General features: G+C 50.5%; 2 protein-coding genes across 4 annotated transcripts; both read right to left on the bottom strand.

The window, feature by feature from the left end:
* Positions 1-398: 398 nt before the first annotated feature.
* On the bottom strand, positions 399-11381 carry GSDMB (gasdermin B; the record flags this gene model as incomplete). The annotated part of the gene is given in 12 exon segments (XM_079798647.1): positions 399-431; positions 2958-3028; positions 3398-3494; positions 3497-3568; positions 3690-3850; positions 5781-5803; positions 6472-6581; positions 7184-7246; positions 7248-7347; positions 9332-9441; positions 10385-10638; positions 11313-11381. Coding segments are annotated over 11 exon segments (1080 nt in total). The 5' UTR covers positions 10625-10638; positions 11313-11381.
* Positions 11382-15746: 4365 nt separating this feature from the next.
* Positions 15747-22242, bottom strand: ORMDL3 (ORMDL sphingolipid biosynthesis regulator 3). Of its 3 annotated transcripts, none has more exons than XM_079797004.1 (4): positions 22111-22242; positions 18689-18887; positions 17794-17945; positions 15747-17382 (listed from the first exon to the last, which is right to left on the bottom strand). In XM_079797004.1, exons 2-4 carry the CDS (start codon positions 18860-18862, stop codon positions 17247-17249), a joined length of 462 nt encoding a protein of 153 aa, XP_079653130.1. In that variant the 5' UTR covers positions 18863-18887; positions 22111-22242; the 3' UTR covers positions 15747-17246. The 3 variants fall into 3 exon arrangements, with proteins under 3 accessions (XP_079653130.1, XP_079653132.1, XP_079653131.1); XM_079797006.1 differs by having other exon boundaries at positions 18689-18882; positions 22111-22233; XM_079797005.1 differs by lacking the exon at positions 22111-22242 and adding an exon at positions 21553-21869.
* Between the last annotated feature and the right edge of the window lie 1476 nt (positions 22243-23718).

Genomic DNA, 23718 nt, shown 5'->3' with positions numbered 1-23718 from the left:
TAAAGTCTAGCCTTTCCCCACTAATCTGTAATGATACTTCTCCCATATATCAAGTGTCTGTTTATGCATGAGAATCTATGTCTGAGCTGTTTGTTGTTTCTGCTTATTCTTGCTCATAGTGTCATTTCCTTGTATGCTTTGTTATCTTTTACTGGGAACCACTTCTGTTCTTTAAATGTTTTTTTGTGGAAATGAAAATAATTTTCTCCAGAAAAGATTTGTGTTTCGTTCTGACAGGTATCTGGGTACACAACCAATCCTGTTCCCTCATAAACTAAGTCTGCAATTTGAGATACTCTGAAACACCCAGATGATGAAAATGCAGGCTAAGTTCTGTGAAAAGACTAGCCTACGGCCACAATATTTCAGAACTTTTGTCCTTTTTATAAACCTCTTCTTCACTCGATCCCAAAAGTCTTCCCCACAGTTTCCTGCGGGTGAGGCAAGGGCTGTGGGTTTACTGATTCACCCTTACCTTAATGAGATTCCAGTTTAATATGGAGAATGTCTCCTTTTATTGGACTCCCCATCTTGGATGGGTCCTTGGCCTTGACTTCTGGACCACAAGGCTGGCCAAAGTGAAGTCCCAACTTACTCAGATTTGCAGATCTCCATCGCCTTTACCTGGGGTAAAATTGTGTTAGTGTTCTGATACTTATCTCCTAGGTCTCCTTTTCACTTACTGTATATTTTGGCTTGAGCTTCTTTATTTTGTCAGTAAGTAGATGCTTTTTATGAGTTTTGCCCTGGCCAGGTAGCTCAGTTGGTTAGAGCATTGTCCCCATAAGCCAAGGTTGTGGGTTCAATCCCAGGTCAGAGCACATACAAGAAGCAACCAAGGAATGCATAAATAAGTGGAACAACAAATGGATATTTCTCTCTCTCTCTCTTCTCTTCTCTTCCTCTCTCTAAAATCAATAAATTTAAAAAACCAATGTTCTTTCATTTGCTCAGCATTATGTCTGTGAGAGTCATCCATGTTGTTATGTATAGTAGTAATTTGTTCTCTTTTATTATATAAATATAGCACAATATATGTATCCATCCTAATGTTAATGGACATTTGAAGAGTTTTCAGTGTGGCTCTTATATTAACGTTTTTGTATATGCTTGTCTTTTGGTAAATACATACACTCATTTCTCTTGGGTATATGCCTTGGAAGTGGAGTTGCTGGGTCATAGGCATATGTTTAGTTTTGGTAGATAACTGTTAGTCTTCCAAAGTGGTTGACCAACAGCACTTATGAGAATTCCTGTTGCATATAATATTTTTACAAACTTAAAAGAAAAAAAATAACTCTAGTTCAAAAGATACAAAACAAATCTGTTATATCACCCTAGCTTCATGTTTATTTTTTAAATTTATTTGTTAAATATATTTTTATAGATTTCAGAGAGGAAGGGAGAGGGAGATAGAAACATCAATGGGGCTCAAGTCCACAACCTGGGCATGTGCCCTTGACCGGAATCGAACCCTAGACCTTTCAGTCTGTAAGCTGACGCTCTATCCACTGAGCCAAACCGGCTAGGGCTAGCTTCATGTTTAAATGACCATTTTAAAAGCTATTGCACAGGAAAAATGTTAACATACCTCAAAATGTTAATAGTGGTTGTATATTAGATGAAAAAGAGGAACAACTTTGACTTTGAGAAATACTTGAAATCTTTTATAACAAGCATATGTCTGATACTTTTAATTGCATTGTCTTAAAAATATATTAAATAGAACTAAAAGGCTTATGATGAAAAAGCAGCACCCCTCAGCCCTGCACCTCCCGGCTTGCACTCCTGTAATGACTTTCTAGCTTCCAAAGATGTGTTGAAATCCCTTACCTCTGCCTCACTCTCTTTATTCTTGTGGGTTTATGTCTTTTCCATTGCTTTACTGTCATTTAGTGAAGTTTCAAGAAGGAGAGGAAATAAATATGATCAATCTTCCACTTTTAATAAGAAGTCTGTGCATACAATCCAGTCTGGTTTTGTACATTATCATGTAGGGAATGGGATGTATCGAAGAAGAGCCAGCTGCTTGTTCTAAAGACCTCATTCTGGTGACATGGGGAGGGTTGTGGGGGGATGAGGATGGACTGGGAGGGGAGCACCCAGAGGTGTGTGGGGAGAATGGTTAAAAAGCTAAGTTTTCTCAATGGTTAGAGCATCGGCCTGCAGACCGAAGGGTTTCAGGTTTGATTCCTGATCAAGGGCATATACCTCGGTTGCAGATTCCCCAGCCCCCTTAGGGGTGCACGCGGGAGGCAACCAATCAATGTGTCTCTCACGTTGATGTTTCTCTCTTTCTCCTCACCTCCTCCCTCCCTTCCACTCTCTCTAGAAATCAATGGAAAAAATATCCTCGGGTGAGGATTGGGGGGAAAAAGAGCTAACAGGAAGGCACAGAGGCAGGTTTCTCACTCAGCTGCAGCAAGATGGAGATAGCAACTTAGAGGGCATAGAGAGTCTCAAGGTCACAGCCCACATCACAGGGCTGCTCACCCCAGTTCTGCTCCAGGATAGACTCCACCTGGAAGGAAATCCACCAGGCTGTAAAAGCTAGAAACATAGAAATATACCAGCAATGGCTATACTTGGCCATACCCCTGAACCCTGAGCCCATAGCAGACACAGTCATTCAGCATGGCCCTCTTCCCTGCGGGCCTGGAGAGCCTGCTACTTTCAGCATAGTGACAGGCACTGCTAACCAATCAGTTTGGCACTTAAGATGGTGCCAACTGCATCCTGTGACTAATACACCCCCCTCTCTTGCCCATTCCTAATTGTCCCGGAAACTATATGTCCAGGTAATTGCCACAAACCAGCTTGATGGACATGAGCTGACAAAGAACTACAAAGTCAGAAGGGACAAAATCCTGGGACTTCTGGGTCCTTTGAAAGCATGGGCATTCATTTCTACTAAGACCCTCAGCCCAGGGTCTGGCCCTCAGCCCAAACTCTCTTACCTGGTCCTTCAACAGGGGCAGGGTCCCCTTCTTTAGGGTCTCAGCCATAAGCTCCTCCTCCTCAGACAGCTCTGAGGGTAAAAAGAGGGAGGGGCACGTAGTGGGACAGGGCTTCAGTGTCTGATCAGACCAAGACAAGCATGAGAAGAGGTTCCAGAGAGCTCCTGGGCGTGCGAGATGGGAGTATTCCCAATGGGCTCCTGCTGTGGCTCCTGTTTCCCTCTTAGCCTACAGGAGGTCAGAGACTGTGCCACACGGGAGGAGGAGGCAGTCCCTCAGCCCCTGGTCTGGGGAAGATGGCTGGTTTCTGAAATGTGATGGTTTATTCCTCACAAGAGGTAAAGGCAATGTGTACCACCTTCCTCCCAAGTTTTGGTTCCCCACAGACCCCTCTGCTCAGCATGTCCTCCACATCAGCACCCATCCAGACTCCTCCTCACCCTTCAAGGCTCCCAGGAACTCCAGAATGGCTTCTGCGCGTGCCTCAACCAAGATGCCAGCAGCATTAAAAAGGCTACTCAGGAGATGCCAGCAGCATTAAAAAGGCTACTCAGGAGAGGGCCTGCTGGGCCCTCCATCTGCAGCTCACCAGAGGTCAGGACTTGAGACACCTGTGGCCAGGAGATGGGAGGTGAGCACTAGTCCCTCTGGAGCAGGTTGTCTGCAGTGTGTCTGCTGCCTGCACTTCGCCTTCTCCCTCTCTCTGCCCGAGTTCTTTCTAGGGCCTCTTACTCTTTCATCTAGATCCTTCAGCTCCTCGTCTGTGGTGAGGCACTTAGTGAGGTAGCTTAGCACATCTTCTCGCTCCTCTTCAGTCAGATCCTGGAGACCTCTCACTGTGTCCTGCACCTTCTCCTTCATGTTTCTTAAATCCTCCAAGTTCAAAGACTTTCCTATTGAGGCAGCAGTTAAGAACCCACCCTACCCAGCCCAACAAGCTCCGTTACCAAGACCCTATTCTTCGTCTATGTTTCTTCTGGAGAACACTTCTGTTCCCTTCCTCTAATCTTTTCCTGGTAAAATGAAGCATCTTTCTTCCCAAACACCCACCATAATTGCTGCCCGCTGACCCCACTTCCATCTCCCTAGCTCACCCCCAGTCTAGTACCAGCCCCAAATTCTTCTCCACCTCCAGGAAATCCAAGCTTATTGAGTCCTTACCTTTCAAAGTGCAGTCTTTAGATCACACTAAGAGTAGTGAGAATTTAGAAGAAGTTGGAGCAGTGGTTCTTAGCCTTGACTGTACATGAGAATCACCTGGGAAGTGATTTTTAAAATCCTGATGCCCAGGCCATACCCCCAGATCAGTTAAATCAGAATTTCCGGAGGTGGCACTTGGGCATCACTACTTTTAAAGTTCCCCTAGGTCCGTGGTCGGCAAACTGCGGCTCGTGAGCCACATGCGGCTCTTTGGCCCCTTGAGTGTGGCTCTTCCACAAAAAACCACGGCCTGGGCGAGTCTATTTTGAAGAAGTGGCATTAGAAGAAGTTTAAGTTTAAAGAATTTGTCTCTCAAAAGAAATTTCAATCATTGTACTGTTGATATTTGGCTCTGTTGACTAATGAGTTTGCCGACCACTGCCCTAGGTGATGTCTATGCTCAACCAATTTGTTTAGAGGAGACAGATGCAACCCCCAGACTAAAGCTAAAACCTGCTTTGGGCCCTGATCTACCTTTCTCCCCTCAACCGCCCCCCCCCCCACACACACACACACATACATACTCAGCCACCCCACCTGAGCTCCAGTCCTTGAGGCCAGAGGGCTCAAGGGTGAAGGGTGCAGCCACCCTGAACATAGCTGGCTCCCATCCTTACCTAAACAAGATGAACGACCATCTTCCTCTGCAAAGAAAGGAAAAGTAATCTCAGAGAGTATTCAGGTCACCTCCAGCCCCCTGTTGATATTCTCTTCCTAGTGATGAAAGTTTTCATTCCTGGACTCTGAGCCCTCACTGCCCATGCCAGGGAGCCTGTGTCCTCCTCACTGTGTGTAAATGACAAGCACTATATTTGCAGACCCATTCCCACATCCTCAGAGATAGGCAGCCGTCGGACTATACATAGATGATTGAAAAAGAAACAAGCCCAGAGAAGGTGTAGCATGCTGTCGGTACTCAGCAAACATGTGTCAGAGCAGGGACTGGCATCTATCTCCCGACTCTTCTGTTACGGCACATAAGAATGACAGAGATTCACTCTTTTGAGCTAGCAAGGCCTTGCCAGGACTGAACCTGTAACTTCTACAACTTCTGGGAGTTTTTTGAATTTTCAACCACATCTAGACCTCACTATCCCTTCCCAAGGTCTATCAGGCAGTACAATTCTTCTGGGATCCAGGAAAGACTCTGAAATTCCAGAGGAAGCCACATTCTGAATCACAGGGATCTTCTGGTCTAACCCCTTCATGTTTAAGTCAGGATAACCATGGCTCAGGAGGCTCTAGAGCTAATGAGTGAGAGAGCCAGGACTAGAGCCTAAGGCCATCGGACTCCGCAGTCCAGTGCTGCCATGTGAGAACTGGCCAAGTAATTCAAAAGTGCTTCCTGGGGCTGTGACCCCGGGACCCAGCACACTGACCCACACAAAACAAGCCAATGTTGTCCGAGTCTGGAAACGCTACGCTAACATGCAATCCAACCTACTTCTCCCACAGGCACGTTTTTCTCCTGCCCTTACCACATCCCCACCTCTGGGGCATCCTATTACATTCTTAGTGTTAATAACTATATTTCCAGGTCATTCGTTATTTGTTATCCTGTTTTTAAAAACAGTATCCTTGCCCAATGTAGAATAAAAACAGGAGGCCCAGAAGCTCATTCACCTTCTGGAAAGGATTTTGTTTTTCTGGAGAAACAAATATCTAAAGCGACTAGAGAGAGAGAGAGAGAGAGAGAGAGAGAGAGAGAGAGAGGTTCCAGTATCAGAAAGACCAGTTTTCTCTAAGTTCCTCTTTCTAGTCTCTCCCAATCCTCCCCCAAAAAATAAACAGCCCTGGCCGGTTTTCCTCAGTGGTTAGAGTGTTAGCCCTAGGACCAAAGGGTCTCGGGTTTCAGTCCCAGTTAAAGGCATGTACCTTGGTTGCAGGTTCGATCCCACGTGTGGGAGGCAACCAATTGATGTGTCTCTCACACATCAATGTCTCTCTCTCTCTCTCTCTCTCTCTCTCTCTCTCTCTCTCTCTCTCTCCTCCTCCTCCTCCTCCCCCCTTTCACTCTCTCCAAAAAAATCAATGGAAAAAATATCCTTGGGTGAGGATTAACAACAAAAGAACAAATAACAAATACTGGGGGAGAGATGGGAGTTAAAGCCTCTGGGGAAGGATTAGTGTCATGATGGAGCAGATCCTTGGTTCAGTGGTGTCTGAGCAAGGAGCTTCAGTCCTTCTCCCAGCCCTGAGCCTGCTCTCTTCCTTCCTGGTGAGCACCTTCAAGCTCTCCAGGGCCCCTCCAGGCTGACACAGAGCCTGGCTGAATCAACCCCCCTTCCACTCATGTGTGAAGCTCCCCACCCACCCTGCCCCCAGCAGACCTTGCTTACTCACCCTTCCCACGTTGGGGAAGACAAGCTGCTTTACTCTACAGCCCAGGACCAGCTTTGGGGGGATGGTCACTGCCCTCTGGTGCTAGGAAAAAGGAGCTCATGTTAATTGATCCCTAGGTGCTCTACACAGTTATCTCGCCTGATCTCCCAAACAATCCTGGGGGGAGGTAGAGATCTTATGCCCCATTTACAGACGAGAGACCTGAGGCGCAGAGAGGGTCAGTAGGTGAGTCCGTTTCACAGCTGAAAACTAACAGAGCTGAAATTTGAACCTACATCTGACCTCAAAACTCATGTGGTTTCCCCTGTACGTTCAACAAATGTTCATTGAGGACCTGTTTTGTTCCAGGCACTGCGGCTCCTGCCCTCTTATGTCTTAGAAAGGGAGGCAGACAATGAATTAGCAAAAAAAAAAACACCCATGTAATGGTGACCCATGGGAAGCGCTATGAAGCAGATGAACACAGGGCGTCACTAGAGATCCCAGGGGAGGAACTTAGTGATGCCACACACACCTTCTTGGGCAGGGAGGGAAGTCCTAAGAAGGCTAAGGAGCAAGCCCGTCTACTTGGAGGCCTGGAGGAAGAGCTGAAGAGCCTGGAGTCTGGGCTGGCATTTCTCTACCCGCCGTGGGTGGGCCAGGCTGGCTCTCCCCCCCCCCCCCCCGGCCCTGTCCCCCAGGACCCTAAGATTGAAAAACTTCAGCGGGCTCCAAAATTTAAATTGCCACTCACTCGTCAGGGTTTCTTTCCTTCTTTGTTGTTTCCAGTGTTTCTGTCACCAGATTCAGGTCTTCTCCCCTTGTCCGCATTGATAGAACGAAGTGGGTAGTTTTTTCTTCAGCTTCCCTGGACAGAGTGTGGGGGGTGAGAGTTCAGGATCTCAGGGGCCCCACCTCTCAGGGACATTTTTCCCTCTCCATCAGCCAGTTCCTATTTTAGATGAAAGTGCACTTTGCCCACTGTGGGGGAAGAGAGGGCAAAGTGGGAAGGGAGCTCAACTAGCATTTATGGAAGAACGTACCAGCACTGCAAGCTCCGTCACCCGCCATTTCAGTTCTCCCTCACCACAACCCTATGATGTGGGCAGAAATGTACCCATTTTCACACGAGGAAACTGAGGCTCAGAGACAGGTTATGAATTGTCCGAGGTTACACAGCTAATAAGTACAGAGCTGGTATTCAAGTCCTCCTCTGCATGAGTCCAAAGCATGTGTCTTTCCCACGGCACTGAGATAGGCATCTGCCCAGCCCACAACACTCCCTCCTCTGAGGAGGGGCTCCAGCTCCTCAGACTGATTCCTGGGGCCCGGCCGCGCTGAACACCCTGAGGCTCCAGGAGGCATCTCTGACTCCACAAGGAAATTCATTCTGTGACAAGGAACAGCCTGATGGAACTTCTGGTACTTGTAACCCAAACCCTCAAGGAAGACCTCCATCCTCGCCTCTTCTGGCCTTCCTCTATCTGTCTAGTACCCTGCCCCCCAACTTTATATGCACACACCACTTCGCCTCACCCTAGAAACAATAGGCCTTCTAGCCTGGCCGGCTGGCCTGCTGGCTTGACTCAGTGGTTGAGCGTCAGCTTTTAAACCAGGAGGTCATGGTTCAATTCCTGGTAGGGGCACATGCCTGGATTACAGGCTTGATCCCCCAGTGTGGGGCATGCAGGAGGCAGACAATCAATGATTCTCTCTCATCATTGATGTTTCTCTCTCCCTCTCTCTCTCTCTCTCTCTTCCTTCCTGAAATCAATAAAAAATATTTATCAGAGAGGAAAGAAAAAGCAAGCCTTATGCACACAGAGAACAGCATAGGAAGGGGGATAAAAGACTAATTTTATAGGGGAGACATGATGAACACGACCTCAGCCAGGGGACCAGGGTAAACATCAATAGTGAAAGTCATGTTGATAGTCCGTACCCTTGATATAGTGTAATGAGGATAGCTCTACCTCTATGGTCTTCCTTCCCTAAACCCATTATTATCTCAGTCTAACCATGAGAAAAAGGCACCAGACACCAATAGAGAGGCATCCTACAATACGCCTGACGAATCCCCCTTAAAAATATCAAGATCATAAAAAACAAGGAAAGTCTGAGACATTGTCACAGCCAAAAGGGGCCTAAGGAGATATGACAACTAAAGGTAATGTGGGCCCTAGCCGGCTTGGCTCAGTGGATAGAGTGTAAGCCTGCGGACTGAAGGGTCCCAGGTTTGATTCCCGCCAAGGGCACATGCCTGGGTTGCGGGCTTGATCCCCAGCAGGGGGTGTGCAGGAGGCAGCCGATCAATGATTCTCTCTCATCATTGATGTTTCTCTCTCTCCTTCACCCTTCCTCTCTGAAATCAATAAAGAAATATATTTTTTAAAAAAAAGGTAATGTGGTATCTTAGATGGGGTCCTGGAACAGGAAAGGGATATTAAGTAAATTAAGATAATCTCAATGAAGTATGGACTTTAGGTAGTAAAAACAAACAAACCCTATGCACACTTTAACACCATGGGCACCATGTAGTTAAAAAATAAAATAACCACTTGAAAAGGGAGCAGGCCAAGTTGCTAAAAATCAATTCAAATTACCAATTCATTCTTATGGATTTTTTAAAAAGTTTGGTTTCACCTCTCCCTCTGAATGTTTTATGCAAACAGATAGACTTTCCCTTTAAGGAAGTTAAACTGACTTAGTCAAATTTTTATGATCGTGGCAAAACATCCCGGTTGCTTTAGTAAACTCCAATATGAAAACAGCCGCCACCTCCGAGTAATCTGGACACTGTTCTTGGTCACATGACAGCAGTGCCTGGCATGGCAGGTGCTCTAAAACCGTACAGTGGGACTGTCAGAATTCTCTTCCGTCTCAGGATGACACCCAACTGGGCGACAGCCAAGGCGTCTGAGCTGTAGAACTCCTCTCCATGAGGTGTGAGACACTGGTATGTCTTCAAGTGAGGGTGCAACAACACTTACCCTGGGGCTCCTCAAATCCAGAAAACCCCAAGAATAGCCAAGTGTGGAGGCAGGGGGTGGAACATACTCCTCTACGAGCCCCCTCAAGCCCTTGGTGAGTTCTGCTCACCAGCCACTTAGTCATGATCTCCAGGGAACACGAAGGAGTAATCATAATAACCGCCACAGCAGAATGACTTGGTGAACTTTGAGTGTTGCTCTGTGCAGGCCCTGTGATAAATGATTTACGTAATTTATCTCATTTCATTCTTGCAACAGTCTTGCTCAAGTTGACAGATGAGAAAGCAAACTTGTTCAGAGGTCACCCAGCTGGTAAGTGGTGGAGCCAGGCTTAGAAACCAGATGTCCCCAGCTCTGAAGCCTGCGTGTTTTCTTAACCACTAAGCAAATGACCTCCACTTATGTACCCACTTAAGTGATAAACATATAAACACATGCGAAGACATCAGCTAATTTTAAAACAAATTATTTACAAAGGGAAAATTGGGAAAGAAAGACTATTTATGAATAGTTTCCAAGAAAAATAAGTTTCTGCCCGACCAGTGTGGCTCAGTGGTTGAGTGTCGACCTATGCACCAGGTGGTCAGGGCTCGATTCCCAGTCAGGGCACATGCCCGGGTTGTGGGTTTGATCTCCAGTGTGGGGTGTACAGGAGGCAGCCAATCAATGATTCTCTCTCATCATTGATGTTTTTCTCTCTCTCTCCCTCTCCCTTCCTCTCTGAAATCAATAAAAATACATTTTTTAAAGAAAAATAAATTTCCACTTCCCCATTCCCATATCCTATGCGGATGTGTTCATACAAATTCTACAGTATCTTTGTTGACTGGTTGACTTGGTTGCTGGCAATGGGGAGTTGAGGGTGGGGCGCAGTAGGAGGGGGCCAGGTTTCCTGTCTGGCCATCTCTCCTGTACCTCATACTGACCTGGAAGCCCAAAATCCAGCTCATCACACTGCCCTTCACCCTCGTCACTCTCCAGTATGTCCTCCAGGGTGAGGTCTGTTCTGTAGAAATGGCGTGTATTTGTCCCCATCACCAGACAGAAACAATGAAACTTGTCAGCATCAAGGACGCTTCTGACTTCAATCATATCGCCTGCAGCATCCAACTCTTGGACCACAGCTCTTGCAATTGTCTTAAATACGCTGGGCATTGTGCCTGGACCTACTCGGAAAAGGAAGCCAATTTCAGCTTGGGAGATATTCGCTCAGGTTTTTTAATCTACTACCTTAGGCAGGTTGGGGTCAAGGAAGATCCAAAGGTTCTAGGCCAACCAGGACTTGGGATTATTTGCTTTCCCTGTTTCTGTCCCTCATGGAATCCTTCTGAAGGAAGGATGGAGCAGTGATTGCCCCAAATGGAAAGTCGGACCTGTTTTCTGCGTCTCCCACAGCATAGTTGTCCCCTTGCCCAGAGGGACCTTGAGGGGTGGGAAGGCAGGCCCTCCATCCCCTAGACTCTCACCAGTGCTGATAAGCAGAGGACCCAGGAGGGATGAGGGGCAACTGATTACTTCTTCCTTTGGTTCTGACTCCTGGGCCTCGCTCCCTTGCTATGTTCTGCAAGGCAGTTACATGGGTGCCCCTACCAACCATTTCCCAACAAGTCGGCCTCAGAAGGAAACAGAAGAGAGGATTGGGTGCAAGAGTGGCTTGGAGCTGCGCACCCCGGCCAGCCCACCTCCAGGTCCTCTCTCCTCAGTTTCAGGTCACCTTCTGAAGGGTCCCCTTACACTGGGTAAACTAAAATGAATTCCAGCCCTAACCGGTTTGGCTCAGTGGATAGAGCGTTGGCCTGTGGACTGAAAGGTCCCAGGTTCGATTCCAGTCAAGGGCATGTACCTTGGTTGCGGGCACATCCCCAGTAGGAGGTGTGCAGGAGGCAGCTGATCAATGTTTCTCTCTCATCGATGTTTCTGACTCTTCCTCTCTGTAAAAACCAATAAAATATATTTTAAAAAAATAAAAATTAAAAAATAAAATGAATTCCAAAATTCCACCTGGGGCATCTCCCCCCACCCACTCTCCCCTTCACGCTCTCCTGGTCTAAAGCTGGCCCCTGTACCGCTCTATCTCCCCTGCTCTGTGGGCCCCTCCACAGGCTTGTCACCAGTCCAGTCTGACACAGCTGCTCCCTCCCCGTTTCTATTCAGCAGCAGCTCTTTGTCCCCACCACATTAGGGCTCTCTGATCTCTAAATCCTTCTTACTCCCTCCCCTTCCATCAATCACTCAACAACTCCTTTAAGAGCTCTTTCCCTTTCCTCAGGCTCCTTGGCTTCCCTCCTGGGGCCAGGGCTCCACTTCTCCATCTTTCCTCTGACCACCTTCCCTTAAGTCCCTTTGGCTGGCCAGCCACCTGCTCACCCATGCTTTCTTTCCTGTCCCTGTCCCCATCATGGTGTCCAACTCTCACCTCACTCCCAACCTAGGAATTCTTCTGGGTGTCTGGAAAGGCAGTGTGCCCAGGGCCCACAGGCCCATGTCAGAGGCCACCCACCTCTCTTCTGTCCTCAACTACTCACCAGAAATGGAGGTTGTGAGAATCCCCTTTGTAAGATCTCTGCACAATTCCTGCCCACTGTGTCTGAGGAAGCTGTAACAAGGGAATTGAAAGGAGCTGGAAAGCTGGGTAGAGCTAGGTGCCCCACCTATCAGACCTTTAGATATGCCGCATTATGGCTGAGCTGGAGGCAGGTAAGGCCAAAGGTAAGAAACCCTTTTCTCCTTTTGAATACAGGGAGCAGGTGGCATATGCATAGCTTTATCTCTAACGGACACATATTCTAGTTGATTAGGTGAGTTTGGGCCAGGGAATGGTGCAGAACAAGGCACGCTAGGCCATGCAATTCAGTGAGTTTGGAATAAATAGAATATGGGTGGTACGAACCAAGGGCCAGCAGGCAATGGCTACGGCTGTGTTAAGGATACGAGTGATCTCACCAGAACCAGCTACCCGGATGCCATGCAATGGTGGGTAACACTGAAGACTCAAACAGCAACAGTAACTAACACCTGTAGAGACAGGCAGGGTCAAAGAGAAGGACTCAGCCCTAGCCAGTGTGGCTCAGTGGATAGAGCATCGGCCCTTAGACTGAAGGGTGTCAGGTTCAGTTTTAGTCAAGAGCACGTACCTCGGTTGCAGGCTCGATCTCCAGTCCCAGTTGGGGTGTGCGCGGGAGGCAGGCAATGGAAGTATCTCTGTCACATCAATGTTTCTCTCTGCCTCTCCTCCTCTCTTCCACTCTCTCTAAAAATCAATGGGATCCAGCCTACCACCAGGAATGCTCAGGACCTACTCAAGAAGGCAAATAATCCCTTCCACCAATATTTACAGGGTAAAACAAGATTATTGTTAGAGTAATAAATTTGACAGTAAAATAGTAGTCAAGTTTTCAGACAAATTTAAATTGGCTAGTTGAAACAAGTGAATATTCTAGAAAAATTAATTGTACCAGACAAAAAGGTGTTCCTAAAGAGTCAACTAAAATTTTTATTGGTACTTCATCTCATGATAAAAGTGTGCACCATATAATGAACCTAAAACAGCTATATTATAGTGCAAAAAATTAAAATTTAAAAGCCACCAAGAATACATTATAAAATTTTCAAAAGCCTCCTAACATTTAAATCAAAAAAGGAGGGGATAGTAGAGGAATATCATGTAAGGAAAAATATCCTGTAAGTAAATTACATCTAGAAAATTAATACGTTAGAAAATTAATTGTAAGGCTAAAAGCAAGACACCCATGAAAAACACACAAGGTGACAAAACAAGCCAGAGGAAAATCATTTGGGCAAAAATTGAAAAAGGATCCCCAGTCAAATTTATAGAAAATATTCCTTTATTAACCTTTGGTCGAGAATATGTTTGTATATTTTCAGAAAACAACTCCGAGACCATGTGGATTCCAGCAAGAGAGGAATCGACAGGACTACTCCAGCCATGAAGACAGAAGAGAAGCAGTCCAGAGACGGAAGACGCTGATGTGGCCTTCCCATACTAGCAGTTAGCAGCTGTGCATCACTGCAGATTGCCCGGGACCAAACCGGACAGAGTCGGACCTGCATTACCACCATTTGTCCACCATCCAGAACTGAAATGTCAGTGCTGACATGTACACATAAGGAACTGTTGGACATTGAAATTGGGTCTCAAAAGAACTGTTGGCCCAGAAAAAAAAACTCACTACACACTGATTCATTTGCCTGTCACCATAACCATTATTGCTTGTCTCATTTTCGGTTCTTATAAGTGTATTTCTAATAGCACATGATCTCACTCATCTAGGGGAAATAACAACATAGACTGATGAACAAGAACAGACCCAGAAACAAGGAGGCATGGATCAGACTGTCGGGCCTCAGGGGGAGGGTAGGGAAGGGTGGGGGTAAAGGGGGAGACCAACCAAAGGACTTGCGTGCAGGCATATGAGCCTAACCAGCGGTTAAGGACAACAGGGGGGTGGGGGCATGTGTGGGGAGGGGTGTGGGATGGGAATGGGGGGACGAAGACAAATATGTGATACCTTCATCAATAAAGAAATAAAAAAAATAAATAAATAAATTAAAAAAAAAAAAAATCAATGAGAAAATATCCTCAGGCGAGGATTAACAAAAAAACAAAACAAAAAGGAGGACTCAGCCTCGCTGCCCCCTCACACAAGCTCCCAGGTGGTCCTCTCAGGCAGGTGCCACCTGTCTTCTTCACCCACCTCCTTTCCCGGGGAGGGACCCTGGCTCCACTCCTTGGTCAGAGGCAATCCCTTGGTCAGAGATAATCACCAGCGTGAGCCTGCCTGTCTTCCGGCCCCTGCCTCCCTCAGTTCCGAAAGAACATTTCAGGAGATGATGATGGTAGTAATTAATAATACTAATATGCCTACCACATATTTAGTGTTTACTGCATGCCAGGCATTGTGCTAATCCTCACAATAGCATTAAGAGGTATTATCTTTTTTACTTTAGAGATATTTTCACATTTTAAGTTCACAGCATCATTATTTTTGTGGTTGATGTTAATCCTCACCCGAGGATATTTTTCCATTGATTTTTAGAGAGAGTGGAAAAGAGAGGGAAAGACAGAGAAACACGATGTGAGAGAAACACATCGATTGGTTGCCTCCTGCATGTGCCCCGACCAGGACCCAGGCTGGGGAGGAGCTTGCAACCAAGGTACATGCCCTTGACCGAAATCGAACCCAGGACCCTTTGGTCCACAGGCCAATGCTCTATCCACTGAGCCAAACCGGCTAGAGCAAGAAGTATTATCTTTATACAGCAGAGGGAGAATCTGAAGCTCAGAGAAGTTAACTTGACAAGGCCACAAAGCCAATAAGCAGCAGAGCTGGGATTTGAACCAAATGATTGCTGATGTGTCCCAAGCCCTCACCTGACTGCACTCTTGCAGGTCCCCGGAAGCTCCCAGGGCACCCACCTCCAGGACTGAGCCCAGGTGGCTGCATTTCTCCTCCCAGTGCTGTGTGAGCCACACTCAGGGCAGCAGGGGTGGTAGTAGGTGGATTTCAGCAAAGATCCTGTACTCTACCCGACACCCACTCCGAGGACTGTGATGCTGGACCAGGGCCAGAGAGGAGCCCAGGCTGCCGGGGGCAGCTCCTCCCGTCCACCCAGGACTTTGCACCTGTCCTGGGAATAGCAGATGGTTACTGCTCAGAATAAACTGAAATGCTAGGAACCTTGGAGATAAGAATTCAAAGAGATAAGTTCCCTTGCTAAAGGACTCCCTCTCTGGCCATGTGAGCCTAACTAAATCCTGGGGGTTACCTCTGCCCCTCCCACTCATGCTTACCTGTGGGGGGGGGGGGGGGAAGAAGCATGAAGATCCTCTAAGACACAAAGGCCAGGAGGAGGTGCAGCCCTCCAGAGAGGGAGGACTAGGGGGAGAGTCAGAACGGGGAGGCATTCAGAGGAAAAGATGGGGCACCCCTCGGACTCTGGCTTCATTCTTGAAGCCATTGCTGGACTGACCTCCTCCCTGGCCATGGCGTAAGCCAGCTCTCTGCCAGCCCAGCCTGTGGAGTCTGGAAGTTCTGTCCTGAGGTTCGAACAGCCAGGCAGTCTCAGAACAGAGTCTGCTCTCCGCCTGTGGCTTTGTCCCCTCACAGCTCCTAGCTCTGCTGGGGACCGACTGCAGGGAGAGCAGCAGTCCCAGGGCCCCTTCCACCATCCAGGCAGATGGCCCACCCGAGGCTCCCACACAGCACTGCCCCTCCCCCCAGGGCCCTCTAGGAAGCAGAGGCCAGACTCAGGAACACATTGTCCTTTATTTGCATTTCTCAGAATACTGTACAAAGGGAGTAAAAATCCTATTCACACTTGGCTTAGAAAGATTTTGAGGTGAAAGATCCCTATGATACATGGGGTGGGGCTGGGGGACCAAGAGGCAGAAAACAGAGCCAATGACCTCCCCTCGTTCCTCAGGGCCCTGGGAGGGGGAACGGGCTCCCACACCTTTTCACAAGTAACACAGACCCTAGTGCGATTGGGGAAGGAGACGGCGGCTCCTCCCAGCCACGCTCAGGCTCCTGCCCACCTCTCTGCCCCTCAGGGTGAGCAGACAGCGCTGCCACGCCTCGCTCCTTCCCTGCCCTGCACCAGCAGGGCCCAGGCAGGACTCTGCAGCCCACCGACCCGCCTGGGGTGGCCTCAATAGCCCCACACGTGCATGTCACACGAGAGGCCCTGCCCCAGCGCCCGTCTACACAGAGAGGCTGTGAGGTGAAGGACCGCACCATTCACCATTTCTGTCCATTTCCCCACGCCCTTCACAATACTGCAGAAGGCAGCGTCAAACTGGACCTGGGCTTTAACGACGTAATCGCCTCTTACACCCATCTCCACCCCGTCACACCAACCCAGGAGCTTCAAACCCATGGCAGTCTCCCTTCCTATTACCACCCTCATGCCATGGGTACATTAACTCTCCGAGCTTGCCCCCCTCTCTGACCACTTCCCAAAGAATGACATCTAGCTTCTGTTCCCACCTTCCCTCCCTCCCACCAATCTCTGCTGCTATGTGACCCCCCTTTTTCTGAATCTCAACTCACCATGCCCACCCCTTCTCCTACCCCTCCTCGCCTCCACCAGGGCAGGATGGCAGCAGCCCGAGCCCCCGCACCTCTGGGACCAGGCCGTCCATGCCCAGCCCCACCAACCCTCTCCTTACCCTCCCCACTCCCACCCACTACCCAGGGTGGGTTGTAGGGGAGCTGACAGAAGCATGAGGCTTTGATTAGACGTCCTCGACCAGAGGGATGAGGCACCATCACCCACTGGCTTTCATAAATACAAGCACACACTGCGAGTCATCCTAAAAACTGGAGAACTAAAGTGGAACAATCTAGAAGCTGTACCGTACCCTCATGGGGGTTAAAGTGCTTCAGCGGTCTGAAAATGAGCAAGTGAGCAGGGGGTTTCCCTGGCCTCTTGTCCCAAGCTCACAGGTCTGTGTTCAGCCTGGAGCCCAGCTCATGCCATGACCACCCCCTCAGAGTCTCTATCCAAAAGGCAAAAGAAAAAGATTTTTAAAAAATCAGAAGGTCAGAGTCCGGGGGATGAGGAGTGGGGGGAGGTCCCACCCCAACCCGGCTACAAGCTACTTCAAGTCGGCTACCGGGGGAAGTGAGGGGGGAAACTAGGGCCCAGAGGCTCAACCCCCATCTCTGGCAGTATCCAGAGACTCCTCTGTCTTCAGCAACACAGCACAGGCTTCTACCGCTCTCCTGCCATCTGGACAGGGAAAGAGGCTGTATCCTCAGTACTTATTGATTCCAAAAATCCGGACTCCATGGAGCTGGGGCAGCTTGGGGATGAGCACGCTCATCAAAGACACAGTGTTGAGGATGAAATGGATCTGGTCGTACTTGGTATAGAAGCTGGTGAGAAAGTACCTGGTGGAAAAGGTTAAGGAGAGGTGTAAGACTTCGTCTGAAGGACCCCTTCCTCCCTCACTCCCTGGGTGGGGGAGGCAAATTCCTGACAGCTGAGAAGTTATGGCAAAGGCCCCAGGACAGAAGTAAGATGGCAAGATCTCCCCAAATAAAGACGCCCCTCCCAACTCAGTGCCCTCGCTGTACCCCAGGCCTGTGGACCTACCTCACTGGCAGGAAGGAAACCCCAAATGAAAAAAGGGTCAGGGAGGCACAAGGCCTGAGCCCAGCATATGGCCAGGGATGCTCCGACTTCCCTTCTTCATTCCTATGCTAAGAGTCAAACTGGAGGGCTTTAGACCTGGTGGGGCCCCAGGGTCCCCCGGGGCCTTGGCCTGCCTACTAGCATCCTCCTCTATCCAGGACACTCACAGCACAATGGGCGTGATGGTCAAGAACTTCCGAGACGCTGTGAACTGAACCCCGTAGTCCATCTGCTCCCAGTGGGTTAGCAACCTTGCCTTGCCCTGGTCCGGGGTCTCGAAGGGTGTCCCCTTCACCGTGTGTAGAAAGATGTACATGCCCTGGAGGGAGAGGCTTTCATTAGAGGACACAAAAGGCAAAAGGCCCTCCAGCTCAGCTCCTCCACCCTAGTCACAGAAGTGGGCTCTGGGTGACCTGAGCCTCCCTCTGGTGCGCAGGGGCCTGTGGGCTGGAAGTCAGGATGAAGCAGCTGGGAGTCTGGCAGGAGAATAAGGGTGAGAGGGCAGGCCTGACATGAGGAGACACATGGAAGGGGGTAGCCTCCCCGTGCCAGCTGGGAGGGGACAAGCTGATGGGCAGGAAGTAGGCCCCTGCCTCGCCACGAAAAGAGTGAAAGGTAGCAGGCAGGTGGTGAGGGAGCAGAGAGAGGCAAGAGTCAAGATGGTGTGAGATCCTAATTTGGGAAAGGGGCATTTTTGCTCCAGTCAAGATGGTGTGAGATCCTAATTTGGGAAAGGGGCATTTCTGCTGCAGGCAGGGCACCTGGGTCCCGGGGACCCTTTGGGACCCATAGTTCAGCTCTCGATGAACCATCTTCCAGGTCCACAAGCTACCCCATCCTGGAGATGGGACAAATCTGCAGATTTCAGTCCTCTTACTGGAGTGCACAGGGCTGGAACCCAGAAGGGGGCGTGGGTCAGAGATGAGAGCTTGGTCTGGACTGGGGTGACAGATGTTATCAGATGTCACCCTGACTTCTGGCCCAGGTCTCGGGGCCCCTTCTATTCCTCGGTCCCGCCAAAGGGCAGCTCACACGGTCGGTGGGCAGCAGGCAGGCCCTCACCATGTTGTGGATGAGGTTGGTGAGGGTCCAGACGACAGGGACGCTCACGAAGGGGATGCTGAGCAGCACGACGTGGAGAAGCCCGATGGCCAGCACGTAGGAGAGCCAGATGCCGCGGCTGTTCATCACCCGAGTGTTAGGGTTCACCTCGCTGTGTGCCGTGCCCACGTTCATCCTGCTGCCCCCTCCTGCCGCTGCTCTGCAAACACGCAGCACAGGTGAGACAGGTCACACCACTTTCTCTGCCCCCTCACACCCTCCAAATCCTGCTCTCCCCAAGAATTCCAGGCAGTTCTACTGTTTTGATTCATAAACAAGGAGGCCAGAGAAAGTCTTAAGTTATACGTTTCCCAAATGCTGGGATGGGATAAACACCATACATCACCCATCAGGACAGTCCCCTTCCAGCAGACTGCCTGAGTGGACAGGTCAAGAAGCATCCAGCCCCAGAGCAAAGAAACACTGCCCCTCCCTCAGTCTCATCCTCCAGAGCATTCTCACCAGAGCCCCCTTCCCACAAAGCCTGCACCCTAAGAACCACTCAGCATAAACCCTGCTGGGCTCTCACTGAGGGCTGATATGGGACATCTAACCCTTTCCCACTTTCCTCATCAGATGGGATAAAAAGAGGCAGGGCCTGCAAGGAGATCACTGGATGAAATATTTGGGAGGGGGGGGTCATTGCTTCTACCCATCTCCCCTAATTCTCCAGTACTGGGTCTACAATCCAGACCCAGGAGGACTGACGGGATAAAAAGAGGGTGGGAGAGAACAAAAGAGAAAACAACAGACTAGGATCAACCTTTGCCCAGACCTGGAAGCCTCCTTCTTGGTGACACAAAACCCAATCAGATGTTTTATCCATTTGGCAGCAGCTCAGGCTAACCCTCGTGACGCCACCCCCTCTGCTGCCAAACCACCCTTTTCCCCACCAGAGAGGCGAGGACAGAGAACACAGCCAACATCTACAGCTCCCACAGCAGCTGGAACCCACATCAACATACCCCTCTCCATGTCACAACACCATACCTGCGGCCTCTCTCCTGCCCCCTTCCCTCTACCCCCCCCCCATCCTCACTTCCGCTTCCATTCCCAGCACCTATTTCCAGGTGTGAGGAGCCCCGTGCCTTCCCTTGCCCAGCTCTGATGGCAGAAGCATGCAGCACGAGGGACCAGGAGGACTGCCCTTGGTGCCCAGGTGACGATGCAGCTCGGTTGCATTCCTAGATGCAGGTAAGGAAGGGAATGAGCAGTCCCTCGTCCAGAGCTCCGCTGTCCCCAGATCCCTGAGGGCCCTGTGACCAGCAGGAGGTGGAACAGATGGTGCCTTTGTACTGGCTCACCTCCTGAGCTGAGGGAAGGTCCTGCCTGAGAAAGACCCTAAGGTCATCACCATGGTTACAGCCCCATCTTTCCTGGGGACTCAGAAAGGGGTCCCAGGTGGGGGTGTCCTGGAAGTGCCCAGAAGGCCACATCCTAACCCTGCTGCAACGAACCCCCTCAGACTCAGTTGCAATCAATCTCTGACTGGATCACGGCCAAGCCTGTACAGGCGCCAGAATTCTCAAGGATCGGTTCCCCAGGTCCAGGATAATGGGAACAAGTTTCCTCTTCTCAGACAACTCGAAGCTTAGAGACCTCGGGGGAAATGTGACACACAACCCACTTCTCCAATATGCAAACATACGTGAGATGACCCAGGGTGCATCCTAGAAGAACCGATGCATTAAGCTGGCTAACTGGGCCCAACAGAAGCCCAGGGAACTAGAAAACCTGGACTGGCTCAGTTGTTTACCTTCCCAGGGGCTTGGGGCTTCAGTTACCCTAACACAGCTCCTGGGAACCAACTATGCAAAAGCCTCCACCTTGGGGAGTAGGTGGAGAGAGATTGGGGCTGGCTAAGAAGTGAGGGCTCTGAAGGACTTACTACTGACTAAGGAGAAACAGTTCTCAAGTCTACCAGATGCTGCTGCCCCTCCCCACTACTCCCCTACCTAGACCTACAAGGTGCAGAAGTAGAGACCCCTAGCCCTCTCTGGTATTTTGTCCAGGAGTGCCAAGAGTCTTACTGAATCCCAGCTCATTCTACACGCCTTTCTGGCTGAAACTGGGCATCCAATGAAGCCTGATGAGTTCAGGAGGGGCCTGCACTTAGGGCCTAACGGACACTCTGGAAAGCTTCTTCCTGAACCTGAACACTCTCTGCCCTGAGAACACGAATCCCAGGAGATCCACAACCTCCAAAAAAGACAGGCCAGATCAATAAACTAAGAAAACGATTGGCAGCCTGGAAGCACTCTTGTTGAGCCTTGTGTGTGACTCAGGGTACATTTCACTTCCCTTTGTAAAATAACCAGCTGCCCCCAGCCCAGAAGGAGAGATGCGGGGGGGGGGGGGGGGGGGGGGGAGAGAAGCTGGTGGAGGTAAAGCAAGTCTACAGCAGCTGAGGCTGAAAAGTTCCGAGGCCACAGCTGGCAGGTGGCCGCCCGTGCCAGCCCCTGAAGTGGTTTCATAACCTGCCTCAAACGAGAGCCTCCAGCAACTCTGTTCTGTTAACTACTTTCTTTCTGGTAGCTCTTCCCGACTACTTCCCTCCCCTCCCCCTGACTCCACACACAAACATGCCTGCCCAGCGTGTCTGTCAAACACCTAAGCCAAGACCACAGTGTGTCCCAGGGCAGCTGCCAGGTGAGCAATGCCCATTCTCTCGCTCAAGTAGGGCAGCCCTTTAAGCAACAAACCTTTTCCCTTCTGGGTGAAGAGCACAAAACATCTAAACCTGCAAATGGACCCCAACGGGGAGTCCCTGGCAGCACGCCACAATGCCGTTTTCATTCTGCCCACCCCTCACCACAGTAGCTTACCTCTTAGCTCGGGCCCTGCTTCCCGGACTCCGGAGGGCGGTGGAAATGGAAAGAAGGCGAATACTAGGGCGAACCCCTACTATCCCGGGGAGAAGGTGAAGCACGGAGGCGGAGTCCTCACTATTGTTTGGGTTTTCTGAGTGGGACCTCAAACCGAATGGGGGACCTCAAACCGAATGGGGGACCTCCCCCTCCGCTCCCAGGCCTGGGACCTCGCACTCGGAGCCTGGCCAGGTCCGGAGCCTCACCCCCACCTCCACGCGTCCACCCAGCCCTGGAAGCGGCCAAACCTTCATCCCCGAAGCCCAGCCGCTCCGGGCCCCTCACCCCGAGCCTGAGCTCCAGCGCTCCTCCCCGCGCTCCACCCCCGGCCTCCGCCCCCACTTTCGCCTTTGGGTATCCCGCGGGCAGACGCACGCCCCCACCTCCGTGTTCACGCGGCCCCGGTCCCCTCCAGCTCGGGGCGCCTCCCCGGCAGCTCCCACCTCCTTTCCCGCCCCACGTCTAGCGCCAGGAGCCTCCCAGTTCGGCCACCCGGGGCCGCCCATTCGGACTCACCGTGCGGGGTCGGGGGTCTAGGGCCCTTGAGGGCCCGCGAGAGGTGCCCGGGGGCGGGGGCCGCTGCTTTAGTAACAACCCGCGGCGGTAGCCACCCCGCTGGCCCTTCGGCCGAATCAGCGCCCGGCGCCGGCCCTCGCGGCGTCACCGCCCAGCGCCGACCTGCCCGATGCCTCCTGGGAGTTGTAGTTTCTCCCCCTGCCCTAGTACCGGCCCTCCCGACGCCACCTGGGACTTGTAGTCCCCTTCCCGGCGCCCACCTTCTCTAGGCGAGGCCTCGCTGGGCCCCTCGGACGTTTCCATAGGACGCGATACGAAGATCAGATGGTATTGCTTTGGGGCATAATAACTGCTTTTGCGTCCGCGCCCGCTTCAAGTGCAGTTTACACATCCCCCATTTTGCAGATGAGGAAACTCGGAGTTTTAAGTGACTCGCCATAGGTCCCTGCTGGGTCCCAACCCGGACTAGAACCCAGAATTTGATCTCAGGTCAGAGTTTTTCAGTAACACCTCGCTGCCTCCACCCCGGCCCCAGAGTGGCTCCTCCAGAATCGGACTAGCGCAGCCCTTTGTCCTGCTCCGTCTTCCTGAAAGCCGGCTTAGAATGAGAGTTTGGAGAGCAGAGAACATGACCCGTGGGCAGCATTTGTCCAGAGCCTGGCTACTCAGTTACAGGTGGCTCAGGCTGGCCACATCCTTGACCTCCCACGTTAAACGTCAGAAGAGGATGCCTGTCTTGGGAGGATTCCTTGAACAATAGTTAGGACCCTTAATTCTAGTCCCAGGTTGGCACGTGTGGCTTTGGGTGGGAGGCTCCAGCTCACTGGCCTGCAGTGTACACATCTGCATGCAAGGGCACAGATTTTACTACCGTGTAGACTTAACATGCACTCTTTTACTAGCAAATAACTTGTCTCAATCTCTAACTCCACACTTGTGAAACCTTCCCTCCAAGGTTGTGCAAATTCAAAAGAATGTATGTAAAGCATCTGTTGCATTGTAGAAAGCTATTTCTGTAGGAGGTTGAACTAAATGGCTCTTGAGGTCTCCTGAGTCATCAAGAGGGCCTTGTTTGAGTAGTTTCCTCTAGCCCTGCCCAGCTTCTTTCTAAGTCCACTGTGCATGGCAGGCTGGAATAGCAGGACCAGATGATGTCATGCCATGCCAACCGGACTGGCTATGAACACACACTGAAGTGAATGCGAGGGGACAGAAGGAGAAGGCTGGCCCAGGCAGTCTGGGGAGTACTCCTTTCAGACCTCACCCACCCCTCTCCAGAGGGCCGCCAGGAAGCAGATGTCACACACCTGGAGTGGGGCCCCGGGAGCACCTAGTGGGCACTGAGCAGGTGGATATCGGAGTCACTCGGAGCAGGAGAACAGGCTGCTTCTCAAATATTTCCAGGGCCTGTGGCCCTAGAGCACTCATCCCAAGGCTAGATAATCACCCCAGAGACTGAAAGGGTTCTTCCCTGTGTCCTACAGAAGTTTCTCCTGGTTCCTGAAGGCCCCTTTCCTTATAGTCAGCCTTCTGAAGACATAAGCAAACAACTGAGCGTTGTCTTTCCCACAGAAACCTCCGAAACATCGAGGATATACACTGAGTGGC

This window comes from Cnephaeus nilssonii (assembly GCF_951640355.1).
Source record: "Cnephaeus nilssonii genome assembly, chromosome: 19".
NCBI classification, from domain to species: domain Eukaryota; kingdom Metazoa; phylum Chordata; class Mammalia; order Chiroptera; family Vespertilionidae; genus Cnephaeus; species Cnephaeus nilssonii.
Note: the sequence above shows the minus strand (reverse complement) of the source record. Positions and strands in the feature narration are given on the sequence as shown.